This window comes from Dermacentor variabilis, chromosome 1 (assembly GCF_050947875.1).
Source record: "Dermacentor variabilis isolate Ectoservices chromosome 1, ASM5094787v1, whole genome shotgun sequence".
Taxonomy (NCBI): Eukaryota; Metazoa; Arthropoda; class Arachnida; order Ixodida; family Ixodidae; genus Dermacentor; species Dermacentor variabilis.
In genome coordinates this window covers 237,161,707-237,180,260 of record NC_134568.1, presented here as the reverse complement: position 1 = coordinate 237,180,260, position 18,554 = coordinate 237,161,707, and the positions used below count along the sequence as shown (strand labels likewise).

General features: G+C 42.0%; 1 protein-coding gene across 1 annotated transcript in view; it reads right to left on the bottom strand.

Annotated features, from left to right (window-relative positions):
• The window catches only part of LOC142560047 (alanine aminotransferase 1), a 45,131-nt gene that overhangs the window by 3,151 nt on the left and 23,426 nt on the right, over positions 1-18,554 (bottom strand). The window contains exons 6-10 of the mRNA XM_075671823.1: positions 14,701-14,830; positions 10,171-10,250; positions 9,964-10,097; positions 1,531-1,639; positions 49-114 (exon numbers count right to left, since the gene is read on the bottom strand). Coding sequence (XP_075527938.1) covers positions 49-114; positions 1,531-1,639; positions 9,964-10,097; positions 10,171-10,250; positions 14,701-14,830 — 519 coding nt within the window. The remainder of the gene's footprint in view (positions 1-48; positions 115-1,530; positions 1,640-9,963; positions 10,098-10,170; positions 10,251-14,700; positions 14,831-18,554) is intronic.

Sequence of the window (18,554 nt, the reverse complement as noted above, 5' to 3'; positions counted from 1 at the left end):
TCAACACAGTGTCAATGCAAAAGCTAGCCATGAAAACAAAGTAGTCACCTTTACGAACAAGTCATACGATGGTTCACCAGGTTTTGGAGGGTTGACAACACAGTCCATGGCAGACTGCAAGTGTTAATCATGTCGTGAATGAACAAGCACATGTTTCTATGCACTGTTAAATTTAAAAATGAAAAAGCCACGGAACAGTTGTACCACACTACCAAGATGAAACACAGCTTTTACCCATTGACACATAAGCCGCATCTTCGCTTACTGGCATATTTCAGCCTCAACCTTTTCAAGGACTAGTGATTCAAATTAGCATAGTCATTAGGATAGCAAAAGTTTGATTAAGAATTACTATTACTGTAACTGCTATTCAGCTTCTTCCCCCCTCCCCCCCACCTCCGATACATATTTGAGCAATCTTTGGAATAATCTTTGGAATGCCATCGCTTATGAGTGACAAGGAAAAATTCCGTCATCTTTTAGCAATGCATTTCTCAAACTCTACATAACCTAACCTGTTATTTTTTCTTGAATTTCCTGTTATTATTGTGCTACTACCCCTTAAATACTGCTTCATTATAGCCAAATATTGTCCCACTTGCTTTGCAATTCTATTGGTTATATTTTACTTTGTGAAAATTTCTTGTTCACAGACTTCCCGCGTTCTAAAGCATTCAGTTTGTCTTTTGCACAATTTTTAACACTACATTACTGCATGTTAGCACATTTCTTACACTGTATTTCTTGTATATGTATTCACATATGTATTATAATTATTGTATAACCTTTGAGTGTACTCTCCCCCATTACACAATGCCTCTAAGGGCCTGTAAGGTATCTGTAAATAAATAAATAAATAAATAAATCCTTTGCATGAAAATAAACTAGTCCTACCTAGAATGTGGCAGAAAAATGGGTGTTTTCCCCCCATGATCCTGTGGTGCTACCAAGTTCCCAACAGCTTAGGAAAGATGATATATTTTAGTAAAAGCATCACTAATAGCAGTGGTAGTCCAAGCAGTTTAGGCTTTGGAGCAGCCACACCAGTCTTTTGGAACAGCTTTCAAGCAGAAAAAATTTGCTTTTGGAAAACTTGGAGCAGTATAGAAGTAATGTGTGGTTATTTGGTGCAGCTTCTTATTACTGCGTAATCGGTAAATGATGCTCAAGGGTAAAGGAAGACGCAAGGTCAACAGTCAGTAGCAGTAACATTTCGAGTATAAAATATACCACAATCGTGATAGCAAAAAAAGTTACTTAAGAAGCATTTTAATTATCTTTGGTGACTAATTTGTCTTAATTGTGTGCACCAAAGAACGTAAACTAGCTTTGAAAGCAGATTTTGCATAGCTAACATAGCGTTTTTGTTAAATTTAACATTAGTTTAATATTGAAGACCCTGTATATCCTGCCTATAATATCTTGAACAATCAGTTACAACATGCAGTAGTTAGATTATAGTAACCCTTTAATCATAACAAGAAATTAAGCTACTGTTCAAATCACAACTTAAAAGCCTCCTCTACTTACTTGGCCCAACACGGAGGAACATAGTTTGGCAGAAACTGATTTCAAGAGGACACGCTTGACAGCTGGATCAAGATTTATCACCTCTACGTAGCCACCACGTAATCCACATCTGCACGCATTAGAGTCAAAGAAATGATCATCCAAATAAAAATACACAAGTAATACACCAAACTTTTCATACTGACAACATGACACTACCACAATTGTAGTGAAGGAGAGGAATAACTGCATGAAAGAGGGGTAACAAAGAGTGCACCTGACATTACCAGTGCAAACCACCAGACTTATTAAAGGTAACCTGTATGAAAAAGCAACTAGAAATTATCAGTGAATAAAGGAAAGCAGGCAAATAATACACCCGATTTCAAATGCATGCTTTATACAATAACAAAGATGCACTGTCTTGTTAATGCAGTCATGCTTGTCTTTACTTATCTGACCTTTTTCTGCAGGGTTGTAGGCAAGGAGAACAAGGAGGGGGGTGCATTTCAGGATGCTCTGTTTTCCTGTGCTTTTCCCTCCACAAACTTCTAAACCTGTTGCACAACTGCGTGGCAAGGCTTCTGAGGAGCTTTCACTGCTACAAAGCTTTAGAGAACAAGAGGTCCAGGCCCATTATAGGGCCCAGTGCACAGTGCAATACAAAGGCACATGAAAGGTACTGTCTGGCTATGCAGCAGGCACGACACAAACATGGCTGCATTTTTTTTTTGTATGCTGTATGCCGCCAGATGGCCACAGGGTGTTGGAATCGTCATTTTGTATTGCCTGCTAGTGCCGTGATGCATTGTCCTCCTGTATTTTACTGCAACCTTTCGTGTTCTGCTTATTTTCCTTCATGCAATTGTGTACTACAATAAAGGCACAAAAGGTGCCTTATGCCCATGCAACACGGGCCGGATGTCTAGTGAAAATCTGGCCAAATTATAGCACAAAAAATTAGGTGTGGTTCAGTCAAATGTGGAGTGCAATTTCACCATCTAGTTTGAGCAACAAAACATGTTTGTTGCATTTAAAACCTGATCTTGAAAACAAGGAATGTATTCTGCCATCTGTCCCATGACAAGAGCACTGCTGTCGAAGGATGCTTGCCTGTATAAAAATTAAAACATCACATGAAATGTTGAAAATAGTAATGAGCCCTCAGATGATTGACAACCACTGTGCCTTCTGCAGGAACGTTTCTCCGAGACGTTGATGCAGGCCAGCTATGAAGTGCCTGAAGAAGCTGCAGTGTATGTTTCGGAGTTGCTAAGGGGTTGAAGTCTCCATGTCAGTTGTAACTTGTGCACTGACCTAATACAATGATTTTTAATATCCACTTGGCAGGGTATAATTTATGTGAAATTTGCAAAATTAAAAGTGTGTTTTTGTGCGACATGCATGCGGGAAGCTTACTCAATGCAGCACATTGTTTAATAGCAAGCCACGTGAACGTCTTTCTTGGCTGCATGAGCACACAAGTATTTTTCCAGCCTGGTTGCAGTGAGTGTTACATATGCAGTGGTGGGAATGGCCAAGAGCATTTTGGAGCACTTTGCAGCACTCACAGGAACTATTCCGAGTGGTTGACGGACGGACACTATTCTTGCACATCAGAAATGGTTCCAGAGTACCGGAGTATATCATTGCAAATATTCTAGACGAAGATAAACCGCATACACAACCATTCACAAACAAATTGAAACCATGCAGTCACACCGAGTCAACCTGCATGGCAGGAGAAAAAAAAGTGAGTGCTCAGTGGTAAAGCAAGTTACACAAAGGCACAAGAAAATAATGACAATACCGTCACAGGGTATGCAGGATGGCTATTACAGCAATTTTATTTTCGGCCTTACGTCTAGCTAGTGAAAAAGCTGAGCTACAAATCCACTACGCTACGAACATACGCAGATAAACGCAACACAGCAAAGCAGCTAATAACATGCAAGGGTGCGTTTCAGCTTGCCAAGTGCCATCACACAGTAGCCGCGCTGAACGCCTGGAGTGCATGTCATCAGCTGAGGAACACCTTCCCCACCAAGGCAACATCGCTGCTACAAAGTATGAATGCGGGACACTCCAACATTGTGGAACAGGCCAAGTGTACTCTACTAGGCCCAACAGAACTTCATCCTAAACTACACACAACCTGCAAATATGGCGCATAAGAGTTTCCTAATGGTGGACTGCGATCATGCGTGATTGCACACTGGATTAGATTACCTCAATGACCCTTTAGCTCATTTAACTTTATGGATGGCAGGAGACACGACGGCATTCTTGGCTGGTGGCGACTACCACCTGGCATTAACCACAACTCCTCTTCACCTTGGCGTATGAGATTGTGCAGTGGCTCATCCTGGAGCAACTTTGGAGCAGTTTCTCATTTGTAGCACGGATGTAACAGCTTTAACGGAATGTAGCAGATTGGAGCAGATGTAGCAACATTACTGCCACTGCATACCCCTTACAGAATTCAGCACTCCACAGAAGCAGGCTTTTATATTTATTTCTTAAAATAACTTGTGTTTACTTAAGTAAACCTCAACCTTTGTATACTCGAATACAATTAACATAACCCCACAAATAGCAGCAACCAGCATATTATACATCAATAATTTATCTGCTATCGGATTAATTGTATTCAAACAAGAAATGTCGCTGCAGCCAATGTTTCGACAAGGGGACTTGTCTTCGACAGGGCCCTGACGAAGACAAGTCCTCGTGTTGAAACCTTGACTCCAGTGACATCCTTTGACCACAGTTAATCGCCTGAAGCCTCCATCTTGCTGTGAACTTCATGTGCTACAATTTATGTCTGGCCATTAGGGCAAGTGCACACACAGCTTGAGCCGCACATTTCCTTCACTAACTAAATTAAACCATCTGGAATTTTTTCCGTAACTGTGGCTTCTCAACAATCATTCAAGTCAAACCCCCCCCCCCCATAGCATATTTATGCCAAAAAAGAAAAGTTCTTATCACCTTGACTGTTTGAAAACAATATGTACACATTATAGGCGTGTTTCCTTATTACCAATCATGATCGCAGAGAGTGCGCCAGAGTGCCATGCTTTTGCACTTGAAACTGACGCCCTGTGAGCCATGGCGCCATCTGTTGAGAGAGGTGGAGACTTCAATCAAGAAAGCAGTGTGTTCCTGGGCCTCATTAAGTACCTGTCCATTATTCTGCTATAGTCTATTAACAGCTCTTTTAGAAAGGCTACACATGAGGCGACTGTTGAACAGGGTTTCTTCGACACTTGTCTACAGTGCTTGAGCATGCCCAGGTGCATTACGACAGTTTTGCGTAACTTGTGCGTAGCTTGCACGTTGGCAAGCACACGTGTGGTCTCGGCTTTAGAGTAAATGCAGATCCCCGGCTTGAAATAACAGACATTGCACTTCACCAGCATAGACTTTAAATACAGACAAGATTTCCAGGAGACCCCTTGTGGACAACACACCACATTGGGCTGAAAATTGCTTCATGAACTTGCTCAACAACTCTCCTCCACCTCAAGATACCTTAATAAACTGACATTAAGCAGGGAGCAATAATCCTTACTGTTAATAATGAAAGCTAAGAATTCTGTATAGTTGCTTCAACTCTCATAATCACACATAAAGATAAGCAATTTTCAAGGGTCTAAGAAAATTTTTTGTCGCCCTAAACAACACTTGAGCAATAAAAAATGCAGCATTATATATTGCAGAAAACTAATAATTTGCTATTCGAAATACACATAAGTTGCACAAAAAATCTAATTAATTGTACACAAAAATTTGTGTACGTCCTTGGCCATGTGGGCTCAGAGGCCATGCATGCACTGTCGCACCCATGACAGCACAGTGGTGGCACGAATGCACTTGTAGTGTTTGTGTAATTGCTATCGAAATAAAAAGCAATAAAAATTCTATGTCTACGAACATATCAATGTTAAAAGAAATTTAGAATATATGTTCACACTCATATGTTCCGCGAGGACTTTTCTATAAAAATAGTAATCGGCACATAACTATTCTTCGGGGACAAAACACAAAAAGGATAGTCTTTCCAGTGCCCATGTCAAGCTGTTAAGCAGTTTCTCAATCTTGTGAGACAAAGGCAGACTGCATTTCTAGCAGCACACATTCATTTTTTTGCACTCCAGATAACACAGCTGGAAGTTTTGCCTCTTCTACATCTTCCTTGGTCAGTGTTGAAGTTCTGGCACTAGTTTTTGAGTAAGAAGGTGTTCACAATCTTCACTATCGAGCCCCAGCAGCTGCTGGACAAGGCACTTCTGAACAAGTGGCTGAATTTGACTTTTCTCTCAAATTGCAACTGGGCAATTCTACAAGAGATCCACATGGGTCTGAAACTTTATATTTTAGATCCCACTGAATATTTTATATTTTATGCACATATCACTCGGTAGCACGAATGTGATTTTTTTTTTTTTTTTTTTTTGCAAATGGATAATTTAAGAGGAAAAAAATACTAAGGTTTTCCAGTGTCCAGGCACCATTTTCATGCACTGGGCGTCCTCGCAACTTCACAACAATGTAAAATGCGAAATATTATGGCTACAAAGAATACATTTTCTTGTAACATTGAAGTGTTTTTGAAAAATGTATTAATTTTCACCACTTTTCAAAAGTTGCTACATTTACTAATTTTTATCTCCTCGACCAATGGATATAGCCTATAGAAACTTGGTTGGCTGTGAGAACTTAACCTGCTCTGTGTGCTGAATATTGTTGCTATATTGCTAATCAACATTTTTACAACATGCCTCAAATTTCTAGTTTTGACAAAAATGAACACTAAAAACCAAAGTAAAGAAAAACCATTGTTTTCTCAGAATCTTGTAAATATCTGTTCACAGACAATGCAAAAGAACATTAAAAAACATGTTGCATTATTAGACAGTTTTAGTTTAGCGTATGCAACTATAGCGTACGTTATACGCTATAGTATAAAGTACGCTAAGCAGCACACGTTTTTTACAGTTTTAGTTGGCCTGCAAGATCTTCGGATCTCAGAGGCCATATGCCATCGTGGCTACTTCCCAACTAGCGATAGGTGGTGCTGACATCTCTAATGTTTCTTTCGTTAGGCTTCAACTCATTCGAAACGAGGAGCGATCTCGAAAACACCACAAGGTCATCCATAATACTCTGTCGTCGAAGTGGCCTGAGACATGTTACACAGTCATTTGCTAAGTGTATTTTACAAAAGCAACACCAAATTCAATTCGAATAGGGCAGCCAGTACCGCCATGATGTTTGACGCAAACTCCGCAAACCACGCAAAGACACTAACGCTAAATCTGAGAAATAGTGTGCGCACGCTATACACTATGGGTCGTTTAGCATTCTGCGCATGCGCAGTCACGACCCATTATGTTATAGCCTACGCTAAACTAAAGCTGTCTATTTTGTTTGCGTTGACAATACAGGTGGTGGAATGAGAGCTTTGCCAGGATGCAGTGAGGTGCTGAGAAAAAGTGAAATCTGGATAAAAAACATGGATATGCCTCTGACTTGCCTAAACTTGGCCATCGTTGCAACATAAAGGCAGTTCATGATGAAATCAGTGACTGAAATTGTTCACCACTGATGATCTATTTTAATAGGCATGGTAATAAAAGAATTAACTGGTCTAACCTCTGAATAGGGTATGTGGAATGGGTCAACAAAATCTAGTGACAACAAACTGTTCTGTAAGCATCAAACCACAATGTACAGCCACATACCCTTTTTGGAATGATAGCTCGAAAAAGAATCCCTTCATGTCATTTTGTGGTGGGAGAAGAAGCATGGGACTCGGCCTTTTCAACTCTAGAAATTTTACCAAACCTACCCTGATTTTGTATTCAGTCTTGAAATTCTGAACTGCTAATACTTTTTTCTGAGTGCATGCTCGGCCTCATGACAAAAAGATTTAACTTATCAGATATGACACATCTAAGCTCCCTCTCAACAAGGCTAAGTTAACCAACAATATAATGAAGTTGGTTAAATCAGCAATTTGCTTTATTATATCGAAATTTCATTCTACTGAAAATCAACCTTTTATGCAAATAAATAGTCGCCGATCGGTTTTTCTGACATGGAAAGGGCTCCAAGATTTTCTGAATTATTGGGCAATTGAAGAAAGCTAAAGTGAGAAAAAGAAATGCATTTTGTTGAATTTGAGTCAGATGAAAGATGCTGTTTTATGCCGCGTTGACGATATCTTCACATCGGCGGTACGAACTAAATGAAGCTAGCCACTTTTTCATGTCCGGCTGATAGTACCGCACACAGTGTGACGACACTATCATGAAAAGCGCTGGCAGCATGCAATGAATGCTTCATCTGAATGCTTCAGTTTCAACAAGTTTCTGAAACTCGAAATTAAGCAACCTACACTACTAAACGCATATGAACACCACGCATATGATGCCATAGCATCTTGGCGCATCTACTGTTTGGACACGCAGCAGATTACCTCTAAAGCTATAATATAGTGTACGCTAAACTAAAACTGCCTAGTAGAGACATTTAGCGTGTCCGCTATGCCAGGAATCGGGGGCGGTTTGGGTGGACTGCCGGATGTGCAGGGGCGTAAACATGAGCAGTGCAGCCGCCTGGTGGCGTAGAGTTCAACCAAACACAGAGCTAGAATTGCAGTAACCCAGTATATCCTGCTTCGCTGCTGGTGCAAGTTTTCGGCAGTGAAGTAATCGTGTTTACAATTACGCCGCTGCCGAAAATTTACACCAGCGGCTAAGCAGAATATAGTAATTGGTTTTGTGTTTGTGTGGTTGAGCTTTGCACCACTAATCTGGCCACTCGCATTTATGCCCCCTGCTCAACCGGCAAACTGCCTGTGCTTGCCAGAATACCGGATGCACTAAAATTCTCTAATGAGCAGCAATCGTCGGCTGACCCTCGCAAGTCGACATGGCAAAAGTACGTTGTATGCGCCCGATTCAGAAAAAAAAAAAAATTTGCCGCTAATTTCCTTTACTGTTGCCGATAGTAGATTGTAGCGCGGTCTATTAATAGCGAACTTCGTTGCATTAGTAAAACAGGTAGAAGAAAGTAAGGCTGAAATAAGGTCCGTTATATCCGAAAGCCTGTTGTACCCAGGTCCGTTGTAACGAGCATAGATTGCACACACACACACACACACACACACACACACACACACATATAAACTAACTACTACATAATTTGTAAATAAATAAAATAGATCCAACCTGTGCAAGGTCGCTCGTCAGGTAGCATGTTGTAATAAAAATAATGTACACTAAAACTCCATTAATATGTTATTAAAGGACCACAGAAAAATAATGCATTATGCAGGAAAATTAACATTAATTAATAAATGCGGCAGCTCTACAGAGGAGGCGAAATGCTACTCACACACAAAATCTTAGGTTGAAAAGAAAGTAAGCTATCGAAAACCAAGTAAATAAGGCTAGCTACCTATGCCTGGCAGTTGGATTGAACATCAATTTTTTATAGCAGCCACAGCCATGATTCAGGCTAAACAAAGCCTCCAATTTTTGCTTGGTATTTAGGTAGAACGTTTGGTAATTGTAACAGCCTTTTTTTAAGCACTCGCAGCCCTTTTTCAATTTCCCCGTATATTAAAGTAACTGCACAAGGTATCAAAAGCTTTTGACAGCATCTGCAAGCCGGGTTGTGGCACACCCGCTCATGCCTTCACTCACCTCCTCTTTGCAATCAGCATCAAAAGCTGTACCGAGGTCAACGCCATGTCCAGCACGATCAGCGATTCTGATATTCGGAGACCATTACACGACACATATTCACGATGGGCGATATCGGCTTCTATTCGTGCCATAGCATCCTCAAGTTCCTACACCTCTTCAGCTGACTTGTTGGTACTGTTGATGTCTTACACAGCTTTGGCATGTTTTCAGCGGCACCGAGCAGCAGTCAACATAGATGCTGTCGATGGGCTACAACACGTATGAAGTGTGCCACTGAAGTTTTTGGACGTAACAAATGTAAACAAATGCAACTATGGCAATTAACCAGGACCAGTGTTTCAGAGCGCAAGAGCCAAGAAGACATAACAAACACGAATATATCAATGAGGTTCTACGGTAGTTGAAACAAAGCATCGAATATGAAAAGTAACTAAGCACACGTCGGTTATGATCTAAACACAAGTTTGAACTTGCAATGAAAACTTTACGAAATGTCTAGTAGTAATTAGACAATGTGGACATAAAGAGGTCCTTTAAGACATTGCACATATTCTTTTGCATATCCTGTGCCCTTAACAGCTGAATAAGGGCATCATCTTGTGTACAAACACCATAGGTCGATTTCACTGGTTCACATGGAAAAGTGTATTGCTAGTATGTAAGCATTAACTGTGCCACCACAGCACACCACGAAAAGCTGCTGTGCTCTACTTCAACACTTTCAAGTGTAACTCACTCTCCCATGTAGCCTTTTGAAGCAGACATAAATGAAGCAAGCTCCATGTCAGAGTAAGGGGGACCCATGTTGTGCATTATCTTGTGAAAACTGTGGAATGCAGCCCCTTCAGCATAGATGTTATGCTGATACACCTGCAAGTATCAAGAGAATGCAAGAGGCATTTGAACATATAATAGAAGTAATACAAATTAAATTACTTATTACCTCATCAGCCATAAGGAAAAGCTTGTGCTTATAAGCGAACTCAACTACTTGTTTGATATTCTGCTCTGTCAAGACTGACCCTGGAAGAGAAGAAGTTGCAGAGAATCAACACACTGTTCATTTTTTCTTTTGAACTGATACTTAGCATATTCAAACTTATATATTTAGAAATCAATGTAACAGCTCCTTTTAGCAAGAGAAAAGTACAACATTTTTTCACAGGCAAAGATAGTTAAATGAACCAATGAGCATTTCTAGCCAACAAGTCGGAAGATTTCAGATGGTAACACATCGGATCTCAATAATTCAAACTCGAAGGGGCCTGAAAATTTGTTTTAATTATAAGAAGGACTTGTTTTTGAAGTATTAGTGCACCATAGCACGATGAACGAATGGTGCGAGTCGTGAAATATCGCGGTGCACAAGCACACGGCGAGCGAGGACCACGAAACTGCCCATGCCGGCCAACGCTCACCTTCCCCGATAACGGCAGAAAACGAAACTTCAAACAGCAAGCTGGTGCCGGGCTGCCGGGGCTGGCGACACACCGGCGCGGAGGCAGGCGCTGCTGGGCCGCCGGGCACGTGTGTGCGGAAACCATCGAAGATGACGGAGTTGAGAGGGAGGGCGAGGGGAGCGGATTTGCTTTCCTACCAGTTTTATGGATGGCGCTAATTACCTCAACACCTTAAGGTGCCTGAATAAAACTAAAAGGTAGCGACATACTTTTATATTGCCGCCGCCACTGCTGCGAGGAGGCAGGAGAGAAGGCCTGCGCCTCTCAATTGGTTGAGTGCCGTCATGTGGTATTTTTTCGCCTTTTCTTTCCTATTTTTTCTTCCTTTCTACGCCTCGGCGCAATCACCATGACAGTTAGCCACCATGTTACCGCGGCGAGGCTTCCACAAGGGATTTCGGATGTTTTGGTTAAGTTTCGTGGCAAGCCGCATCATTGAAGAACTCAGTTTTTTTTGTTTCATGTTAGGGATTGATTTTAAGAGTACTGGGGGTGCAAACATGTATGAACGGAGCTGTTTCCTTTGATGACAGGGTACGGAACTCAGGCATGGGTAAGCTTATGCACGGGTGCTATTCTCAGTGCTCATTCAGATTTGTTTTCCTGATCCCACAGTTGCCGCCGCCGCGAGCCGCAAAAACAGGCCCAGGACTGATCCCTCTTGCGGCGCGCGTTTTACCACTAGTGCGGATGGGGCATTACGGCACAACACAGAAACGGCGACTTGCTGTTTGAGGGACAGTAAAATTTCTGCTACAGTTTTTGTTTTTTAAAGCAATAACGTTAAGGGCCTCGTGTTGCAGAAAATCCGGCGTCGGCGTACCTTGTCAGACATAGTTTCGGCAAACAAAATTTTTGAACCACCCATACCAAAGCCCTCCATGTGGCGCAAGGAAGTTACTGAACTAATTGCATTTCTTAAGCTAAAATATATTTAAAAAATCGTAAAGTATGACTTACAACCTACGGACATTGTAGGTCGGGTTGCAATTTGAATGTACGAGAAAACATAATTCTGTTACGCAAGAACAAAAACACCTTTTCCAGCGTTTGTACCATTTATAGACCAGCCACGGAGTTCGCCATTTGCGCGCGCAGGCGCACAAATATTTCGGAGTCCACGGAATGGCGTGCCCTTTTCCTTAAAACACTTGCAGATGGCGTTCACCTCTGCCGCATCGCAGCCCATGCAAGAGGTCGCGTTTCCACCACAATGCGCGCCTTCGTGTTTAGCGTTCACCACGAATGTTTCCCGGTAAACCTTACGGTTACATATGCTGCAGTTGCCGGGAGGCATGAAAAGCAGTCAGGTATCTTTGAATGCTTTTGCATGACACACTTAAAGGCGAAGCTTAAGAGTCCTTCAACATTCTTTTTTTTTTTTTTCGCGCAGCGTTGAGGGGTCTCTCCTAAGCTTTTCCTCTATGGCAAAGTCAGAGCTAGAGTATACTAGAATATGGTTGGAGTGGGACGAGCAGCTGGGGTGGTGCATGCTTTGCAATCGAAGTGGATTGGGCCACATCAAGGTTGCGCCGTTGGAAACTGCTGGCAATACTTCTCGGAAGGGTCAATTCATACAACTTCGCACACTGGTATGTGCGTCCAGACCACTCAAACGGTGCTTATAATTGCATATTACATGTATTTATGCCTTAGGAATAGATTCCTTTCTTTTCTTTATTTCATCTTTTTTTTTTAAATGCCACTCAGTGATTGCATGTGCATTGCAGCCACAGTGTCGACCTTCATTCTACTATTTTATTGTACGGTTGCCTTTGGAGAACAAATATTTTTCTTGTTCTTCAAACAGCATATAGTAGGTCTTCGAAACGCCGATGGAAAAACATTATGCAAAAAAGAGGTGAGGTGTGCAGACAGGACACAAGAGTAGAGAAGTGGACAACATGAACGTCCGCTTCTCTACTCTTGTGTCCTGTCTGTACGCCTCACCTCTTTTTTGCATAATGAATCCTTACTAACTAGCTCAGCTTTCTGTCGTTCTATGGAAAAACATATGTACATTTCCTGCTTACCGCTTCAAACAAATAAAACGTGCCCCATCCGGCCCCCTGTACTCAGATTTGCAGGAAGTATTCTTAAGAAAAAGAAAAAAAAAAAAAACTAGCACAACGTTTCATTCATTTTTTCATCTTCCTTACATAACAGAATACAGAGTAATTGGTACGGGCTTTTTTTTATTGCGCTCAGGCCTCGGGCGCCGAAAACAGTTCTAGGAAGCCATCATATATGTTAATCTTTGGCCTGTAAGCAGTGCGACATTTTTTGTTCTGTCCATGCTTATAAAAAAAATAAAAATAAAATAAAAGCAGTGTGGCAGCTTAATTATAGGCTGCGTAGTGGATATGGTGGTGCATTGTTAAATTCGAGCTCACGGGTTCAAACCAGGTTGCAGAATTCAATGGGAACAAAATGAAACTTCTGTTTAGGTGCATGTTAAAGAACTGCAGGTGGTGAAAACAGAACAAGGTGCCTCATAATCATATCGCCAGATCTAAACTGTCAGAATACGTTTAATTTTAAATAAGAGAGAGATAGAGAAGGCAACTGCGTCCTTTGGCTTTATTCTAGGGGTATAAAAATAAATTATTCTCGAGTCCAATTTTGGAGAAAAACATGTTGCGCTTATCTTATATTTCATCCCTAAATGTAATGCCGTTCCCAACTGTACGTCTGCTGAACTAAGCAGCTTCTGCATTATAAACGGCTTTCAGTTATCTGGTGCACTATCACAAGGACAATAATGAAGCAATTAGAGGAATGGCACGCCTCACATACATGTAGAGGTATCTCTAGATCTGCTGTTTGTTGAATAAGTATGGTACCACATTTGGCACCCAGTTTTAATGAGTTGCAGACATGGTGAGACTGTAAAAAAAATGTTTTCCTTGCCTGACCTTAAGAAAGGAAAGTCATTTACAGTATCGCGCACCTTATTCTTTCATACAGAAATACAACTTTTTTCTCATTTGGAAAAGACAAAAGATTTACTCCCAATGCACTTGTGATAAATATGAAATTCGCAATTTCGTGCAAAAAGCGAAGCATTGATTACGATGGCAAACTAGTAGACAGCTATACGAAAAGTAACGATAGTAGTTTTATTGGACGTGTAAACTTTTAAACATTCGCTTACTAACTAAATTAAGAAGCATGGTGCCACGGGCACACAAGCATGAACACGTATCACTCAATGACCGCGGAAACTCTTTAAACGCTGGAGTGAGGAAGTGAAGTAGCAAGAGTGAGGGAATGGACTTTGTGCGGCCTCTCGCTTCGATGCAAACTAAGTGACGAGAACACAGCGTGGTGCGCCTAGATGCTTATACTCTTGTCTCTGCCGCAGATACTTTCAAGATAGGGGCCACGTGGCCGTGCCATACGTAGCAACTGCCGGGGTAGAATGCCTCTCCTGTCTGCACCAGTCCCGCACACAAGTTTCAGGAACTCCGAACGCCCGTGATGAAGCACAATTTCCGTCCGTCCGGCACACGTGATTGCTTTCCTTTTAATTGCGGCATCGTGAACTCTGCATGTCTTTGCAGTTGGTACTTCCATGCTTATAGAGCAAATGCAGAAAATGGGAAGACGGACGGTGCACTATTGCCCAAGCACACATACTACATCACATGAAGAAAGCTACGGCAGCTAGGTTCAAAGCACGTATGAGACGGCCATTTTTAAATGGCGATGGCAATATGGTAACACAGATTTAGGGTCATACCCGATTCTAACACGCACACAATTTTTGGGCCCATTTTATGGGGAAGGAAATGCGCGTTAGATTCGAATAAATATGGTAACAAGTTACGGTGTAAAAGGATGACAAACGCTATGAAGTAACGATTGGACAGGAAAAACCATAAGTTTCACAAACCAACTAAACCAGCAACAAGTGGCGATAATTGCAATATGCTGTACTAGATAAAATTTCTAGCTATGAACCTGCTGTCTGCACAGAAACCAGTGCTTAACAAAACTTTTGTGCAACTCACCAGTAGGGTTTCCAGGATTGATTACAACCAGGCCACGGGGATTGCAAACTTTTTTAGCTTCATTGAGAGATCTTTCGAGTTCTCGGATGCTCAATGCCCAGTCATTCTCTTCATCCAAGTAATAGTTTATCTGCAGACACCAAAACAATGTGCAATTCAAACTGTAGAAGTGCAAGCTGTCACAGAACCACTGCCAGGTTAAATTGATAAACATAAAATTATTCGACAGGCTGTTCCTAAAATATTGTTCAACCAAGCTAAACAAGGAGTTGCTTAGTTTTCATTGGAATTATAGTAAGACCTCCTTAATTCGGATTTCACAGAACCAAAAAAATGCCAGAATTAACCGAATGTTGAATTATTGAGGGTACCAAGAAAACAAACAAATGCTTACTATGCCAACACACTTTTATTTACTGAATCAGCAAATCCTGTTTCTATTTTGCATAAAAGCAGTCCGGAAGCTGCAATTCTCATCTCATGACTGGTTAGTGCTCGCAGCTGTGAAGGCCTCGTGACTTCCTTTACAGCGCGGCCATGGCAAGTCTTCATCTGAGACATGCTTTTTACTATCGCACGCACATCCTGATTATTTTTTTTGCCAGAATGAATGAATGAATGTTTGATGTTTAATGACGTTTAAATATGGCCAAAGAGCACCATGCCCGTGGTAATGAGTTCACAGTGTGGTGATGAGCTCTATGAAGTTGGTGCGACGCGGCTGTAGAGGGGCCTTAAAATTAATCGTTCTAAAATGCATAAAATCTGTATAATAAGGTTATGGCCGTGACGGTTATGTCATAAGGTTAATAAGGTTATGCGACGTGTACTATGAACATTAGAATGCATTTGAAAAGAATGATACGATTAATAAAATATATATGATTCTAAAATTGGCTAGAACACTACTGCCTCCTTAGAGCCCTTGAAACACAAGGGCCTGGAGGCATGTGCTATGCAAAACAGTTATTGCAGCGGCATCCTCTGTAACGAGGATGCTCTATGAATTTATTGGACTTATAACATGTAATATAACATCATTAAGGAAACCGAGGACTGCCTTGGTGTTAAAAAGCGGTTCCTTACCAAGAAACATAGCCGGGTGAAGAGGAATGTAATAACGGTATGCAAGAGGAAAATGTTTCCTTCTCTCCACTTCGGCTTCCCGGCACTCCAACAGCACGTGGAGGACGGTCAGCCTCTCACCACATCTACCACAGGTTGTAGGTTCATTTTAAGTAAGTGATGGGTCCCAAATGTGTGTCCTATTCTGAGACTACAGAATAGGACATCTGTTCACCGTGATATTGTTGCAGAGGTCCAAGAACCTAACTGTGGCGTAATCACATGCAGTTTGTTATTTATTTCTACGTCCCACACGAGTTTACAGTGGTTTCACAATTTGTTTCGTATGAAAGGTTTCAGATCTGTGACGGGGACTGAAGCAGTAGCATTAACAGCATGCGATGCAATTGACATGCCCATCTCGTCTGCCAAAACATTACCTTTGATTCCCCTATGGCCAGGTACCCAGCATATAATGATATGCTGGTTAGATAGATAAGGTTTACACAGGTCGGAATAGATCTCAATAAGTACGGGATTTTTGTGATTGCAGAGTGACATCAAGGCGTTAACCACACTTAGGGAGTCTGCATATACAGTCAAACCCGGCTATATCGAACTCGCAAATAAATGCCTATCAGTTTGATATAGAGCATAATTCGATATAAGCCTGCTGAATAATTGGATGTCATAAAAGCACATACCATATATAAAATCACTTTATTGATGAAACTAGCTTAGTTTCACATGAAATAGTCCTGCATTTCTTTCTACTAGGGCAATTTCGCTGCCTGCGACGCATGCACTTCTCCACATTGTCTAAGGAGTCGGGAGCAGCTGATGCCGCAACCTTCCGCATTCGCACAGAAGCACCGGACTAGTGCGAGCGCACCAATCACTTCGGAGGATGTAGGCAAAGGACCGTCGTTGCTTTCCTCATTGTGCCCACTTTCACTTGTGCTCGGTATGATGTCGGCAATGTAGTCTTCGTTTTCGGGCTCTCCCGTGGTCGCGACACCATCATTTGCACTCACAAACTCATCCACTGTTGATTCGTCAACAGCTCCCGGAAATTCTGACAGCTCGCTCCAAGTTTCGGCAACACCGGCAACGGCTGCGTCGCATTCACCAGAATTTACAGTCATCACCGAGCACGCAGAAGCCGGCATGGCTGAAGCAATTTCGGATGAACCACTCGTACACGGCCGTGCGTACACGTCGGGCGCCACGGGCACCGGGGCGAGAGTTTGGCCACTTTAGCCCTAATTTCCCCCTTATTCTTCAAGATCGTCCTGAGAGTGTTCCTCGGAATCATTCACGATGCGGGGACACATACAACTTCTCATCGCGTTCGACCCGATTTATGATTACTAGCTTCACGACAAAAGGCAAATTCTGCCGCTTCATCACGGCAACACTGCGGGAGAAGGCCCACAAGGCACATACACAATGGACCAGAAAAGCACAGAGACAACTCACACTTTCGCCATTTTGCACGACGAGGGCACAAGAGCCTCTGATTGGCTGTCTGAGCAAGCGCTGCGGGCGGGCCAGGATCATTTTTTGCAGGGGGTGTCAGGCAGCGCGGTCATGGTAGGGAGAGCGGTTGCATGGAGCCACACCGTCGGGTTTCCCCGAAACCGCGAGGGAAAGCCAACTTCTGGGGGCACTTTTCCGCCGCTCGACGTTCAATATTTCGGGAGTCGCTGCTATTTTTGTTCGATGTAAACGTAATTTTTGCTATATACACTCATTGTAACTATACCGTGCCCAGAAATTGTTCGATATATAGAATAATTCTATGTAAACGGGTTCGATATAGTCGGGTTCGACAGTATAACAGCTTTTTGGAGTTTTGATTTCCTTATATGCTTTACAGCAGACAATAGTGCATTGGCCTCGGCCGTAAAGATACTTGTTTCTGGATGTAGTACATCGGATTCTGAGAGGGATGGACTGACGGTTGCATAGGACACACCAGCATGTGACTTGGAAGCGTCTGTATAGAACTCTGGGCACGAGTGCTTGTACTGAAGTTCTAGGAAATGCATTCGGATTTCGACCTCTGGTGCGTGCTTTGTAACCTTTAGAAAGGATTCGTCATATTCTATCACCTGCCAATCTCAAGGCGGTAATAGCTTGGTTAGGTGCATTAAGCGATGCTCGAGGAGTGGGACATGCATTTTATCGCTAAGCTCCTTCACACGCAGAGAGAAAGGCTGTCTTACAGAGGGACGATTGCGAAAAAGTGTAGCACACATCATATCAGTAAAAATATTAAAACATGGATGTTCAAGATTAGAGCACCACTTTAAGGAAATATGATCTCTGCAGGTGGAGTGACCACTCATTCGATTCGGCATATAAGCTTTCAATCGGGCTTGTTCTGAAAGCACCCGTGGATACCTAGATGGTGAACGGGATCTAGCATCTTTAGCGCGCTCGGGGTGGCAGAGTTATATACCACGGCACCATAATTCAATCGTGACCAAATCAGGCTCTTGTAGAGATTCGTTAAACACTTCCTGTCACTACCCCATGTAGTCTGGGATAGAAGTTTCATTAGGTTCATTGTTTTTAGACATTTTTCTTTAAGATGTTTAACGTGTGGAATGAAAGTGAGTCTATAGTCAAGTATAACACCTAGAAATTTGTGCTCTTTGTTTACAGGTATTTGTTGTCCACACAGTTCTAAGCAAGGATCCAAAAACAGGCCTCTCTTGTAAAAAGAACGCAAGAAATCTTGTGAGGATTGAATTCATTTTTCTCTGCCCACTTTGACACTTTGT